This window comes from Prorops nasuta, unplaced genomic scaffold (genome assembly GCF_024137725.1).
Source record: "Prorops nasuta isolate Cenicafe-Biocafe unplaced genomic scaffold, Cenicafe_Pnas_1.2 PNAS00009, whole genome shotgun sequence".
NCBI classification, from domain to species: domain Eukaryota; kingdom Metazoa; phylum Arthropoda; class Insecta; order Hymenoptera; family Bethylidae; genus Prorops; species Prorops nasuta.
The window spans coordinates 5,388,502-5,407,931 of NW_027116806.1; the positions used below are offsets into that span (position 1 = coordinate 5,388,502).

General features: G+C 38.9%; 2 protein-coding genes across 2 annotated transcripts in view; one reads left to right on the forward strand and one right to left on the reverse strand.

Annotated features, from left to right (window-relative positions):
* The window catches only part of LOC136776228 (zwei Ig domain protein zig-8-like), a 109,265-nt gene that overhangs the window by 14,192 nt on the left and 75,643 nt on the right, over positions 1-19,430 (reverse strand). The gene's annotated exons all lie outside the window — the stretch shown is intronic.
* On the forward strand, positions 7,823-10,889 carry LOC136776452 (odorant receptor Or2-like). Its single transcript, XM_066731984.1, has 11 exons — positions 7,823-7,843; positions 8,345-8,518; positions 8,649-8,918; positions 9,009-9,128; positions 9,212-9,329; positions 9,399-9,672; positions 9,744-9,875; positions 10,238-10,343; positions 10,450-10,562; positions 10,629-10,761; positions 10,836-10,889. The coding sequence occupies exons 1-11, from the start codon at positions 7,823-7,825 to the stop codon at positions 10,887-10,889; spliced, it is 1,515 nt and encodes a 504-aa protein (XP_066588081.1).

Genomic DNA, 19,430 nt, shown 5'->3' on the forward strand with positions numbered 1-19,430 from the left:
CAAGCTTGATACCAATGACCGAGTGGATGTCCTTCAAGGTCAAATGTCAGGTAGCTCCTCCTCTGTGCGAATTAATACACTCGCCTACCAGGATATACGCTGCGTACCCCTTATTGTTATTCGCCGTGGCAATAAATCGTGAGATGTGTGCGATTCGACTGTGTGCTATAGGTATATATATACACACACACACACACATATATATATATATATATATAGCAGACTATAGTATATATACGAGCGGTTCATCTCCTTGATAATTACAATCTCGCTGGATATTCCGCTGGCCTGGACTGCTCTAGCGAGATAGCCGAATGAATCCGGCCCATTTCGTAATAACGGTATTAGTAGAGTAGGAGGTCACCCATAATGACGCTGGGGCTAGTCACTGTATCCTGAATCAAAACGTGAATTGCTCGGCTGCGGCAGGCAGCCTTTTAAAGTTGCACGAGTTGGAATTCGTCGAAACGCGAAAAGTAAATTTCGTAGTCATAGCGTGTGGCATAACGAATGAAAGCGAAATAACAGGAAGTGCAGCTTGAAAATTAGTCGGGAAGAAAGAAGCGTAAATGTTAAATCAGTGGGTATTGATTTGGAAGCTGCGATGTTGTTGTTGGTGGTGGCGGCCGGTGTGCCGGAGGATGATGGTCCGATAGGCCAGTTGGAAACTGCGTGCAGATATAGGGAAACAACTGATGGCAAAATGCGAACTGCGAATTACGGAATTCATCGAGAGCGCCAACAGTCGTCCGTACGTGTATTAATTATCTCGTTATGCGACGCATTCCGCGCTAGCCTCGTAATTTATGCAACCTATTCGACCATTTCGTACTCTCTCGCCAGTCTCGCCATGATCCCACCTGCAGCAACCGGTATACCTGAAAAACAAGGAAATTCTATTCCCTAAATCACGTGACCACAGTTATTTATTGGCGATCTGATCCGATCTACAATACATACTATTGAACTCTATGGCTAAATAGATACTTGTATACATAGCACAGGCTCTATTCTGCAGTCGCTAAGCTAATCATTAACGCTGGCGTCTCGATGTTCTCGCGGATTAAACTTTTCAGGTAAATTTATAACGATGTAAAATATTAAATTGCGTTAAATAAACTTTTAGCTTGCTACATTGAAGTACATTATTGCATAATGACTGTATACCGGAAAGTTTTGTTTATTTTTGCAACTTGGGTTATATTGATGAATCTCACGCGCGTTTTTGCAATATCATATCGAACTGGTGAATGGTGTGTTTTGAGGAAAGTTAAAACATTGCGCGAGTGTTTACGTAAATAAGTTTTTGGAAAGTGTCGAGAGCAAGCGCGTTGGGAAGTGGTCTCGAGGAAAAAGCTTCTTTCGCGGAATAATGTTCGTTACGTCAGAAATTATAGTTTCTAGTTTCTAAAGGTGAAGTAGTATATATATATATATATATTTACGTATATATACCATGTACAAGGCATTTAATAACTTGTTCACAATCCATAATTGTTTCTGAAAGAATTTTATCTTGCTTAAAAGTTTTTCGAAATATAATAATTGTTCATCACTTTGGAAGAGTTCAAGTCACGTTACGATTGGGAAGAGAAGCAGATGTTCTCTCAGTAAATTTCGTTAAATTTGCTTTCCCGTTGCGTACGTGACTGCAACTTTCAGACTTGCAGTTTGGCTCGATCGATCCAGCAGCCATTGACAGTTCGCGAGTAGATTTTTATCGGCTATTCGAAAGCAGGGTACAGCTTTATCTATGTCAGCATAGTAGTTTCTATGTGCTTCCCAATTTTGTGTGCCGTAAGAATTACTTAGAAACTATTACACTGTACTATAAAATATATAACAATTATTAAAGCAATAACTATAACCTTCCGCAGCCAGAAACACTAGGTCACAGTAAGCAGTTTTGTGGTTGGTGCGTTTCAGTCATTTCGAATACACACATGGCTCTATATTACCTATATATATATATATATATAATACATGGTAGACTCGCGTGTTGAGAGAGATGCCTCGTTTGCGGGACATTTTCCATTCCAAAGTACGTCTCAACCACCCTCGAAAGGCTACAAATTATGGTTAATACTTACACGAAGAGAAATACTGCTTGACATTAATCAAAATAGTTGATAAATTAATCGGATCAAACAATAATTTATCGCCGAATAAAAAACACCTGATTACACAAATAACAAATATTGATCGAACGTGTGATAATTCAGGAAATTTTCAAAATTATATTAAAAGTCGAATTATCGTTTCGAAAATCCATTAACATTAAATTCTGTAAATTTCGGATATGGAGAAAATAATTTTATTTAATAATTCTTTCCGCTTGTCAACGCCAGGCGTGGAGATGTTGAATCAGGAAGGGTCGCCAAGAATTGAGCTATTGAGAATTTTGCTCTATCACACATACACACACACACACACACACACATATATATATATATATATATATACTTAATACTAATCCTGAGCGTAAAATACACACACTGCGAAAAAACAAGAAAAAATGTCACGTAACGCGCCAAGTCCAATTATCGACGATATCGTTAGCATCTGTTCGCATCGAACAAATTGCAAAGGCAATGCATCATATTCGTTGAGAGATACATGCACTGTGGCATCGCAGGTGCCTTTATATTTTTGGCAATATTTGTGTACATGCACGTGCAGAGAGCAATATATTTTTCTTTCTTCCTGCGCACGGTCCTCGATACATCGATCGATATACATTATAGTATCGCGAGTATATTGCTTTGGCCACCTGACATGTACCATTTGCAACCAGAGCAGTCGTTTCACCAAATCATCCTGGCACGACTCGTAACTCTCCTTATTAACGAAGCTAACGTTTATTATTACACGATTAGAACAGTTAAAACGGTAGACGAATTATATCGAAGGGCCGAAAAAATCACAATGAGACATTCAAGAGACTTGCGTAGTATCTCGAGTTTATTACTTTGGCCACCTCTATGACACACGTACCATTGGCAACGAGAGCAGTCGTTTCGTCGAATCATTTTGTCGCGACTCGAAACTCTGGTTATTAACAAAACTATACATTTACTATGACACGATTAGAAGAGCCGAAACGATAGAGGAATGAACGATGGGATTTATTCGCGCCACTTGCGAGAGCGAGGAATGAAAAGATGGCGGCGTGGCATTGAGGGGGGACGTAGGTGAAATATATACGCGGAGGACATTCGGTGTATAGGAAAGATAGCAGACCTTTGCAGGCAGGCTGCTTTTATTTGGAAGCCGCAATGCCAGCCGGGCGTTTCATGACTGCATTATGCCCGCTCGCAATATGGGCATCGAAGCTTTACAACCACGTCATAAGCCCGCTATATCTTAATGCACGTTGTAAAATAAAGTTTCCAGCAATCCTCGACGTTCCATTTAAATTCCAAACGTTTTACTTTATTCGACTTTACTCCAACGCCAGCCGCGATGATAAGCCGCAAACCCTCACCGGCGCGATACATATAGCTTACACACACACACGCAGTTAGCCAATCATATTTATTTACGACCTGTACGCAGCTATTGCGATAGATTCTTCTCCGCGAGCTCGCGCAGCAGTGATACTATGCAAATTGAGAGATAAACCGGAAGCGACGGAGAAGCAAGCAAACAGATTTCATTTCTGCGGATTGTCACTACTCTCTCTCTTTCCGCGTACCTACTTTGCAATTTCCACTCTCTTTTTCAGCATTTTCTACCTTTACCTCCGCAACGCGATTCTTATCTCGCGCGCCAACGAAAACCATATCAATCCAACGTTCGCTACTCTTCAACGCTTATTTATAATTGCAAATCCGAGTTTTCAATTTTGTTGCTCGAAATTTCATGCGTGTACGTTGTAATGCACTGTGTTATATATATATATATATGATAGCCGGAAGTTATCGTGGAAGAACCGCGCAGGTGGTAATTCGCTGGGTGAATTAATTTCTATTATATATATATATATATAGAATATAAGCGCTCGAGTTCATTAACGAGATTTTTCTCGCATGTGTGCCGAAACGAGGCAGCCTGCTCAATTTTATTATTATCTCTAAGATTACCGAATATGCTCAGGGCAATCTTGACTGCAGCTATACCTTAGCGAGACTCCGTTGGTGGCGAAATTTAGTAGCTCGTCCTCGAGAGTGCTTGATGAATAAATTTCCAGCTAGAAACTTCGAAACTCCGTCGATGTTTTAGTGGCAGATGCAGATGTAATAACCTCTAGGTTACAGGAGCTTCGGGTCCAAATGAAATATCGAGTATACGACTCTCTGCTTCGCAGCTTCAAAGTAATAATGCTAATAAGCTAAATCGAACGTGTCCAAAGAGCAAAAGCCCGCGAAAACTCGCGTACCTATTATAATAATATTATATATGCATCTGATTGGCGCACGTACGTCCGATTTACTCAGCACTCTCCATACATAATGCGTGCATTATAATTAAAGCAAATTCATTATGCAATCGTTCATGTTAAGAATAAAACAACTTGATGCTCGTGATCGATACAGTTCGGTATTGATATATTTCAGCCTCTAGCGTAATCGCATGTATCGCTTAATTAATCGTGTACAGGGTGTCCGAAGAATTTAGATACGCGAATCTAAGTATTTCGAGGATCGTAAGATTTTATTCGAGATAAATGAGACGTTTTTTTGGTTATTTGATACAACTGTCTTGCGATCAAATTCGCATGACCTTGAAAAATACCTAGAAAGTCATAAGGATTTTGGTAGAAGATACATTCTATTTTTTATTACAAAATCCTCCAACTCGTCTCTCGAGAACCTTCCGAAACACGCTACATGAATTCGTCGTTTCATCCAGTCGTTCGCTGGATATTTAGATTTGAAATCGCATGCATGTATGGTGTGGTTCTGGTAGAAGCAGTGCAGGGGTGACCGCCACAAATACACACGAATAACCGCTCGTCTACTTATAATTTCAAATCGAAATATCTGCTGAATCACTCCATAAAATTATAAACCAATATACAATTTTAGAAAGCTCTTAAGATTAATCAATTATATAGCTCCAGTGAAGATTCTCAAAGTGACCTTCCCATATTCTTCCCGAAAAAACAAGAAAGTTAAATTTTTCAAACTGGTATATATGTAGATGGATTAATTAGAAACCTACAAATTTCGTTTGAGAAATTTCTGCAGAGATTCATTTGTTTTTCATACAATTAGTTGGCACGAAATTAAAATGAGACACCCTGTGTATATGTATCTGGAAACAAGGTGCATAATTGAAAACAGCTATTAAGTCTTCTACGTTCCATTCAGGGTTTTGTTGCAATAGAGTCGTGAAGGAGCCAGCAGGCTCGTACTGGCGCGCCAGTAAAAGTACGTGGTATTCTCCATCCTCTTGTATCCACTCTAAATACGCGGCTTAACATGCAACTGTGATGGGACGGACCAGCTAATGCTAATGCAATAGATCTGATACCTTTTTAATTAATCCCCTATTCCCCGAGGTTGCTCACGTACGTCGCGTAATTCACTCGGATGAATGTTGAGCTCAAAGGTCGCGGATTAGACCAACTCTGCTTACAGCAATCTACACGTACGTGCACGGATGGATCCACCGGTAATATAAACGCGATACATGCGAAAACATCAACCAGACGAGGGAAACATGTGTATAAGATGCGCACGATCCTTGTTAATCGAACACTCGCGAGTCTTCGGATTATTAACGATTTAATATTCGATAGGAGAGTGCAACTTTAAAAACGCTGCGTGATTATAAAGGAAAAAATGTCTTGTTCACCTTGCATGAATTTTCAGGAAAAAGCCTGATTTGTCAGAGTGACGTGCAACGAAGTTAGCTGCACGGATCTTTGCCAAGATTTCAGAACTTCCGACAGGAGTGAAAGGCCTTGTATTATACACACGTATACTATATATGTGTATAATAGAGGAGTGGATTTTTTTTTTAAAAAAAGCTGCTTACCAAAATCGTTTCGTATTAGCTACACTGATTTTTCTATACCAAGTGAATTACGATTGATATTTTATCGTGTTTCATCATTGTTCTTTTAGTACGATCAATAAGTGATGTATATATACTGTTACAGATAACGAAATAATCATTTGGAAAACCGCAGTTTTATTTTCGGGAGAAAAACATTGCTAAATGCACGAATGGTTTGAAAAAGCATCTTCCCAAAATTATTCCGCATCAACTACACTATTTTTTTTAACAATTGCATTCTAATCGATAGAGTTTCATACGATATCCTTTTTTTAACTCACTCATCAAACTATGCTATTATATACCTAACGAAATAATCATTTTGGAGAACAGCAGTTTTATTTTCCCGAGAGAGAGAGAGAGAGAGAGAGAGAGAGAGAGAGGAAAATACGCGAATGGGCTTTTTCAAAACTCAACCTCCCAAAATCATTCCACGTCAACTACACTATTTTTTCTAGCGACTGCATTCTAATCGATATTTTATAGCGTTTCATGATCGTTCTTTTAACGCACTCATCAAGCTATATATATACCATTGTACGTAACGAAATAATCATTGAGAGAAGAGCGGTTTTATTTTGTCGAGAGAAGGATAGGAGATGCGTGGGAATTTTAATGAGCGCGTTATACGTGAACAGCAGTTGGATGGGCAAGCATGGCATACTATAGCGCGCGCATCCATACTCTCGTCACGGTGATGACGCTAAAGCTGTCTGACGCGATAACGTCCCGTCGTCGTTGTCGTTGCGCAATTTTGAATCTTCCAACACTGGAATTCACGCCTGCCAGCGCATTTACATCCGGCGGGCCCTTCATTAATTTCCTCCGGATCCTCAATTTTCTTCGCATTATAATAATTATACAAGCCCCGAATAAACCGTCAACGATTACTGCAATTCTCCGCTCGACGACTCCTTATACTCTCTCCATCAAACGACACACACACACATACATGGAACGTATTACAATTTTGTAAGAAATTGCTGGGAAAAAGTTATACAACACTGGCTTTTTCAGCGAAATTCAATTTCAATTCAGTATAGCTTGCACTTATTTCTAATTTGAAGGTAGATGAGACAGTGTCAGGGAGCTTTATACGGCTTACGGGAATAATTCATCCAAGTCCAGTCACGTACGCATGGATGCTTTGAGAGAGCGTCCGTACCGTCGCTGTAAAATCGTCTAAATAAACTGCACTTGCTAACCGCTTATGACACACGCTAATTTGATTTTTAGTCTCCAAGTCCCCCGGAGCTCGTAATATAGCTGCTCACTCAAGTTTTCTCCTAATATAAATTAACAAAATGCAGTAATGAACCGCAGCGATCGTCCGCAAATATTTTCAACGATGCAGGTCACGTCACGATCAATCGTAACTTTAATAACTAGTATATACTATGGATGTAGCATAGTTTCTTTGGAAACTCGTGGATTTAACGGAGGATCTTATTTGACAGTGGCTTATTAACCGATAATTCGATTTCTCCTGGGTGCAATCCCAGTGCAAAAATCCAGTCACGCCCTAGTCATAAGCGACAAACACCTTGTACTTTGTCATTATCTATATATAGCTGTATACACGCCAAATAACCATACCCTTCGAATTCACGGCGTGTATATATATGTTAGCTATAGAGAGACTTTGCAAAAGTAAAGCTTTCTTCCTGTGAAAGAAAAAAAAATTCCCCATTGACAAACAGCTGGTGCATACGAGCGATTTTCCACTGTTCCTTCTTAAAGGTCCTTTAAGCCAGCGTTACAGCCTCTTTGAAAAAACCTTTCTTTCCGTTCCGTCGGTTTTCAGATAAAGCCTGAAAAAATGCAAAATTTCGATAGACCAGTTTTACGCTCTCTGCGAGAATAAATAGTTCAAGGTTAACAATTTCGAGAGACCCATGATGTAATTATTGTAATATCAACATTACCCTGTTTGGTGAGAAAAGCAACGACGAACGAGGAAAGTCAAAAATTAAAATTTGCTCGCAGTTCTCCACTCTTCATTGTAGCCGTCGAGCATTGTACCCTCCTCCCTTTTTTCTCGTTCCTCTTGTCGCGTTTTCATACGGCTTTACTCCCCCTATTGTTCAGCCTTTCACCGTTTGTTTTTCTTCGTTTAATTTACATAAGCCAAACTTCACCGAGCAGAGTGCATGTGCACCGTATCCTCAATTTCTAAAGAAGCTCGTTCAACGAATATCTGCATTTCGTGAAATAAGCCAGCTATCAACTCCCCCCCCCCCCCTCCTCTTTTATATAGCTTTATATACACTATATAATATAAGGGTAAATTGTACGGTAGTCGAGGCAATTTATTTGAAGAGCGTAACGCACAATTTGCTAGATTTATTTTTCTATCGTGCAAATCGCCTTCGTAGAAACACCTAATAAGTGGCATCTTTTATTAAAAGCAAAAAGGGTGCGAGAGAGGCAGCGCGAGGCGCCAGCTGACCATGAACACCGAGGGCACAAAGTAAACGTTGTCAAAGAAAGTGACAAGTGCAAGGCCCGTGGTAACGTTAACCTTTTACGTATATAGAGTATTTTTGCCGCTTTTTCGTTTTCCCTCTGGATAATCATAGCACCTGCGAAATCGATTACACTACTCCGCTATTACTTATGCGAGGGATTACACGTATTACCAGTAGACATACACACTTGCACTGCAAACCTCCACTTATTTGCCTATCCACTCCTCGCCATTGGCAAACAAATATTGGTACAAAGAGCATAACAGTCTGAAACAGTTTATTCTGTGGATATTCAGCGACAATATGGACTATCCTGAGAGCAGATATTTTCAGACGATGAAAATACTTTTAACTGTCATTGGCATGTGGCCTTATCAACATCACGTATCAGCTCTGCTTTGCCAAACGATTGCAGTCTCCATCCTGATTTCTGCTCTGGTCTTTCAAGTGAGCTACATTTATATATGTAATGTTAAATATATCAAGTGAAAAAATTTATGTCGTCTTCGTAACAAAATAAAAACTGTTTGTATATAGATAGCAACCTATATAACGTTCGATGTAACGAGTGAACTTATATTCGGACTGATGCCTCTGACTTTTGCGACCTATTTAATGTTGTGTATTTACGTGTACTTTTCTGTCAATATTAATAATGTAGGTTTGTGAGAATTTTTCATCCAATCCTTATTTCCGCCTACATTGAGGCTGTAATTCACGCGGCTCCCCTTTCATTACAGTTTAAGCAAATATTTGAGCTGATCAGAGAAGATTGGCTGAGCTTGAAGAGCAAGGGAGAGTGCGAGGTGAAGGTAAAATATTCCGAGTTTGCGAAAAAAATTACGGACTATTTTACATGTAAGTATATAAGTCAGGGGGGAAATGAAAGAGACAAATTTGAAAATTATACCATCTTCTTTGTCGCAGACTTAATTTTAGGGCTTACTCTTACATTGTATTATCCGCTGAGCGTTTACAGTCCGCAGATCCTCGACTTTTTCATGCCATTGGAGAACGGAACTCGTGATACGCATCAGCTAATATTTAACCTTCAATTCTTCGTTGATCACAAGAAATATTATTACTGGATCACATTCCACTCGTTCTGCGTGCTGGTACTCTGGATCCTAATCGGCCTTTCTTTTCAATCCATATTTATTCTTCATATGTTTCATGGATATGGAATGTTTGCATGTTTGGGGTTAGAAATCTTAATTAATAACAATATAGCTCTTCATCATAAATACACAGAGACATTTTTATTATTTTCAGATATCGCTTGCAAGTGGCTCATTTAGATTTGACAGAGTCGCCATTTGCCAAAGATGATGGAGAGAATTACAGGGAAAGCATAGAATTTTACAATGTTCTCACTTGTGCCAAGAGACACGTCCAAGCTATAAAGTTAGTGTAGCAAGATTTCCTATATGAATATATATGCATTTACTCTCAGTTGCAATATTGTATTCGAGTTACAATTTTGCCGCAGCACATGGATTAGTCTAATCCAGCATATTCAATTTTGTATATCTCTTGATGTAATGTAATAATTTTTTAAAATTTATTTTTTCTAATTTATATACAAGATGGTAAGAAAAGGCAAGGGACAGGTGAAAGTAATCTAATTATGAGGGTACGCTAAGTAGTTTAAACAGAATTAAGGGAAACATTAAAATTTTTTAATACTATAAGCACGCTGCGGGTTATTCTACTCCAGTGCTATGTGGTTGAAGGTCAATATTACACTAATACGATTTTCATTCAAGCTTCGTATCTAAATTGGAATATTTGTACGGCACGCTAAGTTTCGCCATTGTAACATGTTTGTTCGCAGCCTTATGTCCAACGTTGGTAAAAGTTACATCGTCTCAGGTGAGCTTAATTTTATGATAGTATTATTCTTTTCCAATAATTATGATAAGGCAAATTTTCTGCCACATGATGCATATACCAATATCAAAGAATATTTCACTTTAAGCTGATAGATTATCAATCCACCGTGTTCTTTATTGGACAAATCACATTCATGTTTGGAAATGCTTATATCGGGCAATCCATCATAGACGAGAGCCAAGGAATTTTCGAAAAAACGTAGGAAAACGTGAAGAATGAAGAGTCAGTGAAGATCGGCATCTGAATATTATTGTTATTTTGCAGATATTTTAGCTATTGGTACAATTTTTCCGTAAGGTCGTGTAAAATCTTGATGCTGATGACACGAAGAAGCAGCAAACCTTGCAGAATCAGTGCTTACAATCTTTTAGATGTATCGGTGGAGAATTTACGTGTAGTAAGTATTTAATAGTTTTGACGCATTTTTCAGCAATTTTCTATTTAAAGCACGATACAATTTGTTAATTTCAGTTTGTAAGGACACTTTTGTCGTACTACACAGTGATCAGGCAGGTTCGAGACTAGACAAAGATCGATCGGACAACATTGTGCTAAGTTTATATGAAAATAATAAGTGTATAGGTCGAAAAGGAAATAAAAAATGTTCGTAGTAGCATAAACCTTGAGGGTTTCGTTAAATGGGAACTCGTCAGTCGTGAGTCTGTGACAAAATGTCAAGTAGCCAGTAGTGTAGTTCGAAATAAGTTATACAGAGCTGCGAGTTGAGGGAACTTGGCTCGTCCATGGCAAACAGCTCTGTAGATATAGAGTCAAAGTCCTTATAGACTTTCGCATTTAGTAATTATACCTGTGCAATTCTCCACGAGCACAGCTTTTTGTCAGTTAAACCGTCTTACTAATAAGTCAACTGCAGACAAGTCCAGGGTAACGAGATGTTTTCACACGTGCATCTCCCTTAACTTGTTCGCAAACTATTATAATTTTTACCAACAAAACTGTGTCCAGCTATGAAACTCTTCCATCCTCCTCGGTCGTAAACTCTAAAATATAACGCAGAGAGCAGTGTGTAAAAAGAATAACAGGATTCGAAGAGGCAGATGAAGACTCGTTCTGGATCGGATCAAACTGTACAATAGAAACGAGCGTCAACTTCAATATTTGCTCTGAAAAAAGGTATGTGGAGGAATGCAAAGTGACGTTTGTTTGTTTTGTCAAACTACCGTTTAACAATTTCAGCGCTCCGTGTTTTCTCAATACCAAAAAAAAAACATTCTTCGTGTAATAATTGGAATTTTATTCCGTTCCATATACATATACAGATATACCAATCCCATTGTCTAGGTACAATGCTATTATTAGAGGGATCGTATTAATCGCGGAATAATAATCCGAGGAATTAATCTCCAGCCGATAATGCTCCGAGTGGAGAATCACACGGAGGCGATCTAATATCCTAGCTCCTGTGGAGAGAGGGAGCCTCGAAAGAAAGCCACCGAGCCATATCCCTGCCGATAGCTCCCACAGGCGGCTCTTCGTATTATAATACTACATATATATATATATATATATAGAAGACTCGCGCCAGTTTTGCCGCCGCAATTGCGATTGGCTCGAAGCAGAAAAATTTCCGGTCTACAGGGAGCCGTTGAAAGTTAATCGATATTTAAACGGCCCCAGAGCGAAATAATGCCTATATGAGTTTTTATTATTAGACAATCGAATGTTCATTAACGTATCAGGCGTCGGCGTAGTTGGTGCGTTTCGGTGCACCTGTCGTCGTTCATCCGCTGCCGCATCAGTATTTTCATAGCGTGCAAAATAACATTATTAATGGCGATTGCTTGGGAACGATGCCGATAACGCTCATGACATTTTTAACGACCATATAACTGTAAAATGGTATATCAAGCATAGTATAGTACACAGCCCGGCAGCAATTGTTTTTCGACACGTCTCTCTAACTATAAATGCGCAATCGTTAAAATATCAATGCTGCTGCATTGCAGTGACGCTGGAAAGTCTCTTAATTTCGTCGTTCTCTTGATGAAGATACGTATATATATATATATATATACACGCATAGTGAATATATATATGTTATACTGGGTATAGTATAGTAAAATGTTGAAGGGACAAAAATTTGAAGGTGACGTAATTTTCAGGATCCACGCTATGGCACGGCGGCTATTGGGTGCTTGGCGCTTTCTAATTAGCGCGACCATACCGCTGGCTCGTCGTCGCGTTGACTCGCTAATTTACAGTCGCTCACACCGAGAAACCGTCCAGGCGATTCGACTCTTCAGGGATGCATAAATCCATAATTTTATCTTGTGGCCAACATCGCAGCCAGTAATGCTTATTTCATTGTAATACGCTAGCTCCCATTTAGACTTAAAAGCTCCATGAATCTTCCGCATGCTCATTTGGTATAGGTAAACTGCAACTATATATCGATCGCGGACTAGGACCCGATAAATTCCCTGTTTTTGCCCATTTCCGGCATTTATAACGCAACTAGATTTCTAATGGATACATTAATGATGGCGTTGCTTTAAAAGCCAATCAAATTAATGCTTGGGTCGTTCCCCTCCCAACGATATGCAATTCATATTTTAGTACAGTTCATGCAGCTAATTCCCCGAATTTTACTAATTCCAGATTTGCCAACAATAATCCATGCTTAATGATTTGATTCATTCCAGCTTTTACAAATGTTTGCGCGTCTCTCAATGAGATTGCATTATCAGAATTATATAGAGTTTATATTATTGTATATTGTACGTGATGGTATTGCGATCACGTTATTATTATCATTGCCCCGTCTAATGCAGAAATCTGAGTATTGATTGTTTCATCATTTATCATTCCCCCCCCCCCCCCCCAGAACGGGTCGAAAGGAGTATAAAAATTGTGGAAACGTGATCGGAATCGGTTGTTCGGTTATCCCGAGTGAGAAATCATCTATCATACATTCGATCTGTTCTATGGTATAGTGTACCTATATACTTACGCCGCGCAGTACAATGCTACAGTAAACTGAAATATTAGTCGATGAGGAAATAAAATGCAGGAGGGTCGACCTATTCTGGCTTGACACTTCACGTAGCTTAATAGCTTAATAGCTCGGTGGAAAGCTTCCGGCAGCTTTCCCCAACGCCCCAAGATATCCTTACTGAAAGAAGCTTTCAAGAGAATATCATCCGGTCAACGATATGACACTACGACGAGGCTCCCTTATTTGCGTAATAATTAACTTCGCAGACCCCTATTTATTATAGATATATATAGAGCTACATGCGTACGTAGTCTCGTACAAAACTGAAAATTCATTATAGGCTAGATACTTTATAGAAGAGTATTTTTTTCCTTGTTTGTTTTTTTTTTATTTTTACCGCCTGAGCCACATTTTTGCAGTTAATGAAATCCAAACAGCAGTTTATTCGATGTTGATATTGCATTCGTATTGGCTGAATTGGATAAAATATAAAGTTGAGCTGTGCGCAGGTTGAAAAATTGAGCTCGTCACTTGGTCGTTCGCTGATTCTAATATGCTTATTTAGAGTTGAGTCACGAAGTTAAATGAAACTAGCAGGCTTGTTCAGTCGAGTGGGTGGGTTTGGAATGGTCAATAAAGGATAATATTTATCCAACGAATCGAATTCAGCACCGTCGTCTAGTATAGTGCAATCAAGTATCTGCAAACGTATCCGTTCATCATGAGCAAACGGTTCTGCTTAGCTGTATATATATATATATATATATATAGCATATCCTGTATTCCTAAACCTTTGAGGACTTCTTTTGCCTGTACATCCATTTTTAATGATGTCTACTTTTCCACTCTGCGAAAGGGCCAAGCCATTACCAGTGGAAAATATCTGCCAATTCATAAAGTGAAACTTGCAATTTTTCCCAGCCATTTACTCCCTTTAATTTAACTTTTGGTCTATTAAACATTTATCGCTCGTGGAATACGTAGTTATGCCAAAATAATGTACTATATCTTCTGCATTATCAGACCTCTGCGAATTGGAAGATATTGGAGGAAGATTCCAGTGTGGTCGATTCAGTGTACTTTTTTTTGTTCTTTTGCAAAGGAAATCTTGGAGATTAAGAAAGCTCTGCTCACAGGTAGTGTGCGTATATGCAAGCTACGTCTTAAGGCACGTTCCTACTTGCAACGTTGCGAAATTTTAAATACTGATGTACGATCGTGTATCACTCGTTAAAACCCTTACATCTATCAACTTTTTAATTTGTATAGGTATAAATACGTGAAAATTGCCACGTGTCTCCATATTTCCTTATTCGTATAAAAAAATTACACTGTCAATTCAGATTTGTTTGTACCAGCTATACAGTCTGTGTAGTTTTAACGCAGAACAAAATACAAAGAAGCACACTGTGTGTAAACCTATACAAAGCGTTACGTATAACCATAAAAATATTTTTTAAAATTACAATAATATCCGCGAGCAATTTAGCAAGCCAGCACGATTGTCGTTGTAATTTTACAAAAATTCTCTATAACAGTGCACACAATCAGCCCTACACGATTTACGATTTTTCCGTGCGTTGATGCACGTTGCGTTAACCATCGGAAACGTAAGCCGTTTATACAAATAGATGTTTGCTTTCAGCCTAACGCATCGATGTTCCATACATATAAGCAAACATTGCAAGTGGAAACGCACCTTTAAGTACCTAACCGTGGTGGTTGTCGTTATAACGCCGATTTCGCATTCGTGCCAGGCTCCCCGCTATTTCATTTCCCCTGAAAGTGCTGCTCCAGCTTTGCCATCCTCTTATCCATTTCTCCTCGCCATCGCCACCCAACTCCTCTTTTCTTCAAGGAAAACGTTTTCCGAAAAGCTGCAGCCTTTTCCGCAATTACACCGAGCGATCTTAATTCAAAGAATATAGGATATATATATAGGTATATACACCCATAAGGAATATAATACTACATTCAAAGCACAAACTTGCTGGAAATTTTCTTTCATTAAATCGCATGCGGAAGAAAACTGATTGAAAACCACAGGGCTGTAGAGTGTTCGGACTGTGGGAATTTTTTTGCTAGAGAAAATCAATACTTTCTGACCGACCGCTGTATACCGTACTATATATATATTATATAGGTAGTAAGCCAAATGGAATAAAAGTTCAATCGACTATTGCCCAATAGGAGGGATAAGTTTCTCTCTCCCATAACAGCCAATAAATGCTTTCGCACGTGTATCCCAAGTTATAAATTCTAACATATATATTTTTCCATCATTATTCGGTTTATCTGTTTTTTTATACCGCACGACTATTAATAAAATTTAAGGAGAAAGATAGAATAGTCGAGGGGGGATATCTTTGGTCGACGGTTGAACTATAATACTCTGACGCGTGGCTATATATATATACACATGCATGGATATATGTATACGGTGTGTTATAGCGATATACACAACCATACTAAAGCCGTCGTCGGCGCTGGTGAATTAACAAGGCAGACGTGCGTAGATGCGATTGCCTATGTGATTGCACGGTCATTGATTTGGGTCACGTTCCTTCACACAGAGTCACAGACACGTGTGTTGGTTGAAAGGCACGTGATGCAACCCTATTAATAAACAGACTTTAATATAAACATCAGAGTGCTTAACATAATTAATAATACGTGCTCCATTAATCATACAACTCGCGCTGTTCGTTTTATTTTGAATAAACGTACATCAGGTACATATATATATATATACGAATACGTGTAGGTGCAATGTAACAGTAATTGGCAAGACTGTTAAAGCGGAGGAGAGAACTCCGATATAATCGCAGGGATTGATTTGGGAACGGGTGGATGAGGAAGAAGAAAATCCTGTATAAGCTATAGCTCTATATATATATATATATCATTTGCACTTAAATGCATTTTCGGCTTATCATCCCGTAATTGAGGCAAATCCGAAATTTCTATAAAACATCCGAGCGTGAAATACGAGTAAACGTAATGTGAATCATTCCAGCACGGTTTTACTGCGAGCAATGCGAAAATGGCAATGTGTATGGGAATTCTCGGCGCCTCGTTGACTCGGTTTACACCGGAAATTGCATTTGTGGCGAATAAGCTCCGTTATCGGTGGCGAGGAATACTCTTTGGCCTCGTATTCGGCTTAGATATAAGCGCGATAAGCGTAAAAAATGATGAAAAATCCTAAATAATGTAAAACATTTTTATACATGCTTCGCGCGCATTTATTCGACTCTCGAAAGCTTCGCGTTTCGCAGTTTCGTTTGCCGATGTCTAGCTGCGATCTAAGGGAGGAGGAGGTCGAGTGGAGGGGGGAGGCTTTGAATAATCGCGAGAGGCTAAGAGGAGAATGTTTTAATGTGGGAAGAGAGCACGTTGAAAGATAAACGCTCGTTTTTGGTCTTATTAAAGGAACGCAGTTATATACATATATAGTTTTTGCATATCTTCGGTATCACGAATGCCACGTTTGTTTTATACGCCCGCGTGGGAAAATCCTGGCTAAAAAAGCTATTTTTCATCCGGCTATCTTTTATATACTATATATAGTGTTACATATATATATATACAGTACGTTGTAGTAGATTATGTTTATGCCCCGTTGAATCTTTCAAATAGCGAATCGAGGAGATTAAATCTGATTGGGTATTAAGTACTACGATCCATTAGAGAGACTGCTTTCGCAATTTAGTTTCTTCTCTGGTCACTCGTTCTATATATATATATATATATATATATATATAAACGCGTAAGAAACTGTATTTAATCATTTCACGCAAGTTCTCTATACGTTTTTGCGAAAGATTCGGACAGATTAGTAATTGAGATTTTTCGAAGCAGCAAAAGAAAAAGTTTAGGTACACTATTGTGGCTGCAATGCGAGATATATAGTATATTTTTGTAGGGGGATAAATCGTCATTTTGATGATATTACGTTATGTCGATAGCGTAGTTTTACTCCATTCGCTACATTGTGACGTAAAACGCGCGGGCGCATGTGTGCAAGTATATGTAAGAGAGAGAGAGGAGGTATTAGGATTCGCGTTCTTTTATCGAGCTGTGCACCGGGTACCACCATCCGCACCGACCCGGAGGGCAAAACTAATTTAGCAGATTCGTTTAAGCACTGCGCGAACTCGCAACGACCGGTAGTAAAAAGAAAAGCGAAGAATCGTAATATCAATTTCAAAGAAAATCAGGATAAAAATTTTACACGAATTCTTGTTTGATGGCTGGGCGAAAAGCAGGGACTGTGTGCAGTTTTCCGCACGAGAAATCAGTCGATATCAAAGAGTTTTGCGAGTCTTTCTTATTCGTCCTGAACAGCTAATTTTATAGCGTAGACGGGGAATATCTTGCAAAGAGCTAATTAATGAACAACTTTTCTTTCCTATATATATATATATATATATATATATAAAGATTCAAGCGAGGGTAAAATCTAGCAGCTGAGGAAAAAAGTTTTCCTCGACCTTGGCTGAAGGCTCGACAAAAATTCCAAATCCCGTCAGGGGGGGGGGGGGGGGTTAGACCATATCTCACCTGCTTCGTGCTGCTGTCTGCCACGAAGAGTCGCGTGATCTTTCCTCAGATTTAGCCAGTCACATACACACACACACACACACACACACACAGAACCGTGTAGTTTTATTTATACACGAAGCAACTTGACAGGCTGTAATTCATATATGCGCAGCTTAATTAATTAACAAAGACACGTAATATGAAACCATTGGATAATTCCCAACCTTCCGTAGTATATATAATTTACATTCACTCTAATAGCAATTGCTTAATTAACGGAGCAAAAACATGGATTATGAATATCTGGTCGGGCCGAGATTTAAAGAGGAATGATACGCGCGTAATAGAGGTTGTTTCTACTGCACTTTGAACTTCCAAAGGCAAAAGCATTGTTATACCGGATGTTCACGGAAGACGAACGTAAGCCGCAATCATTAGAGTCCCGGAAACTGGAATTTAATGCCAAACTCTGGAATGTTATTTCCATGGAATCCCTGCAAATACTTCTGAAAGCTGTCGGTGCTCGTAAATTTAGTCATGCGTTATATTTCACTATTCCTATATATAGTATACATGTATATATGTCTTTAATGAGAGAGAATAATCGTCTTGTTAATTATTTGGAGCTTTGTCCCTTTTAGATTGTATTTAATCTTCGCGACGTACCGTGTAGTCAGTGGGGCGGAGATATGATTGGTTACATCACTGCGTCATATCCAGCAGATTACTTCCAATTATCCTCCGGTGGAAAGAGCATGTAACGCGCCTGCATACAAAGTTCCTTAAATCTAAGGACTCGGACTAGAGATTCGGACCATATGCGCCTTCGAGTGTATGGATTATGCGTCCGGTTAGCCAATAATTTTCTCATAATGTCTGCGGCTTATGTACCGCTTGGGATCCGTTTGGCTCACACCTATACACACGCGTATGCAAAATATTACGTTTACACGGTATTATCTCCGGTGAAAATTTTACAATGGTCGTAGGTACCAAGTAAGTTATATGTATCATTATTATTTTTATCAAACTCCCTCTGTTTTTTTCCTCCTCTCGTTCGCCTCTAAATCTACGCTCCGAAGGAATTTTTGTAAAGTTACAACGAAATGTCCTGGGGACGCCTACGAATGCAGTTGTAAATTTACGATTTTAATTTTACAACTATTTTGTAGTAATAGCTATATTAAGGTGCTGTTTGCAGTTCGGTATAAATTTACAGCTACAGTTGTGGGTTACAAAGTGGCTTGTTGTAATTTGCAAAGTTTTTATAGGGCAGTGTAAATATCGTGTATATATATAAGCTGGCACGATCGGTAGGTATAAGAAGCGATTATTCAAATGCGCCAGGAGTGATGTCACTTAAGGAAGTACTATTAGCACCTGTCGCAAGTGCATTTATAATGGTGGTAGTATTGCACTCGAATCGGCAGTGCATGGGCTCTCATGCACCTCGTCTCGTCAATCGACTCTTGTCGATTTATTCAAGCTATATATACCATTTTTCGTGTAAGAAAAAAGATTATTAAAAATAACTTATAGCAGAAGAGAAATTCTACGTACATCGA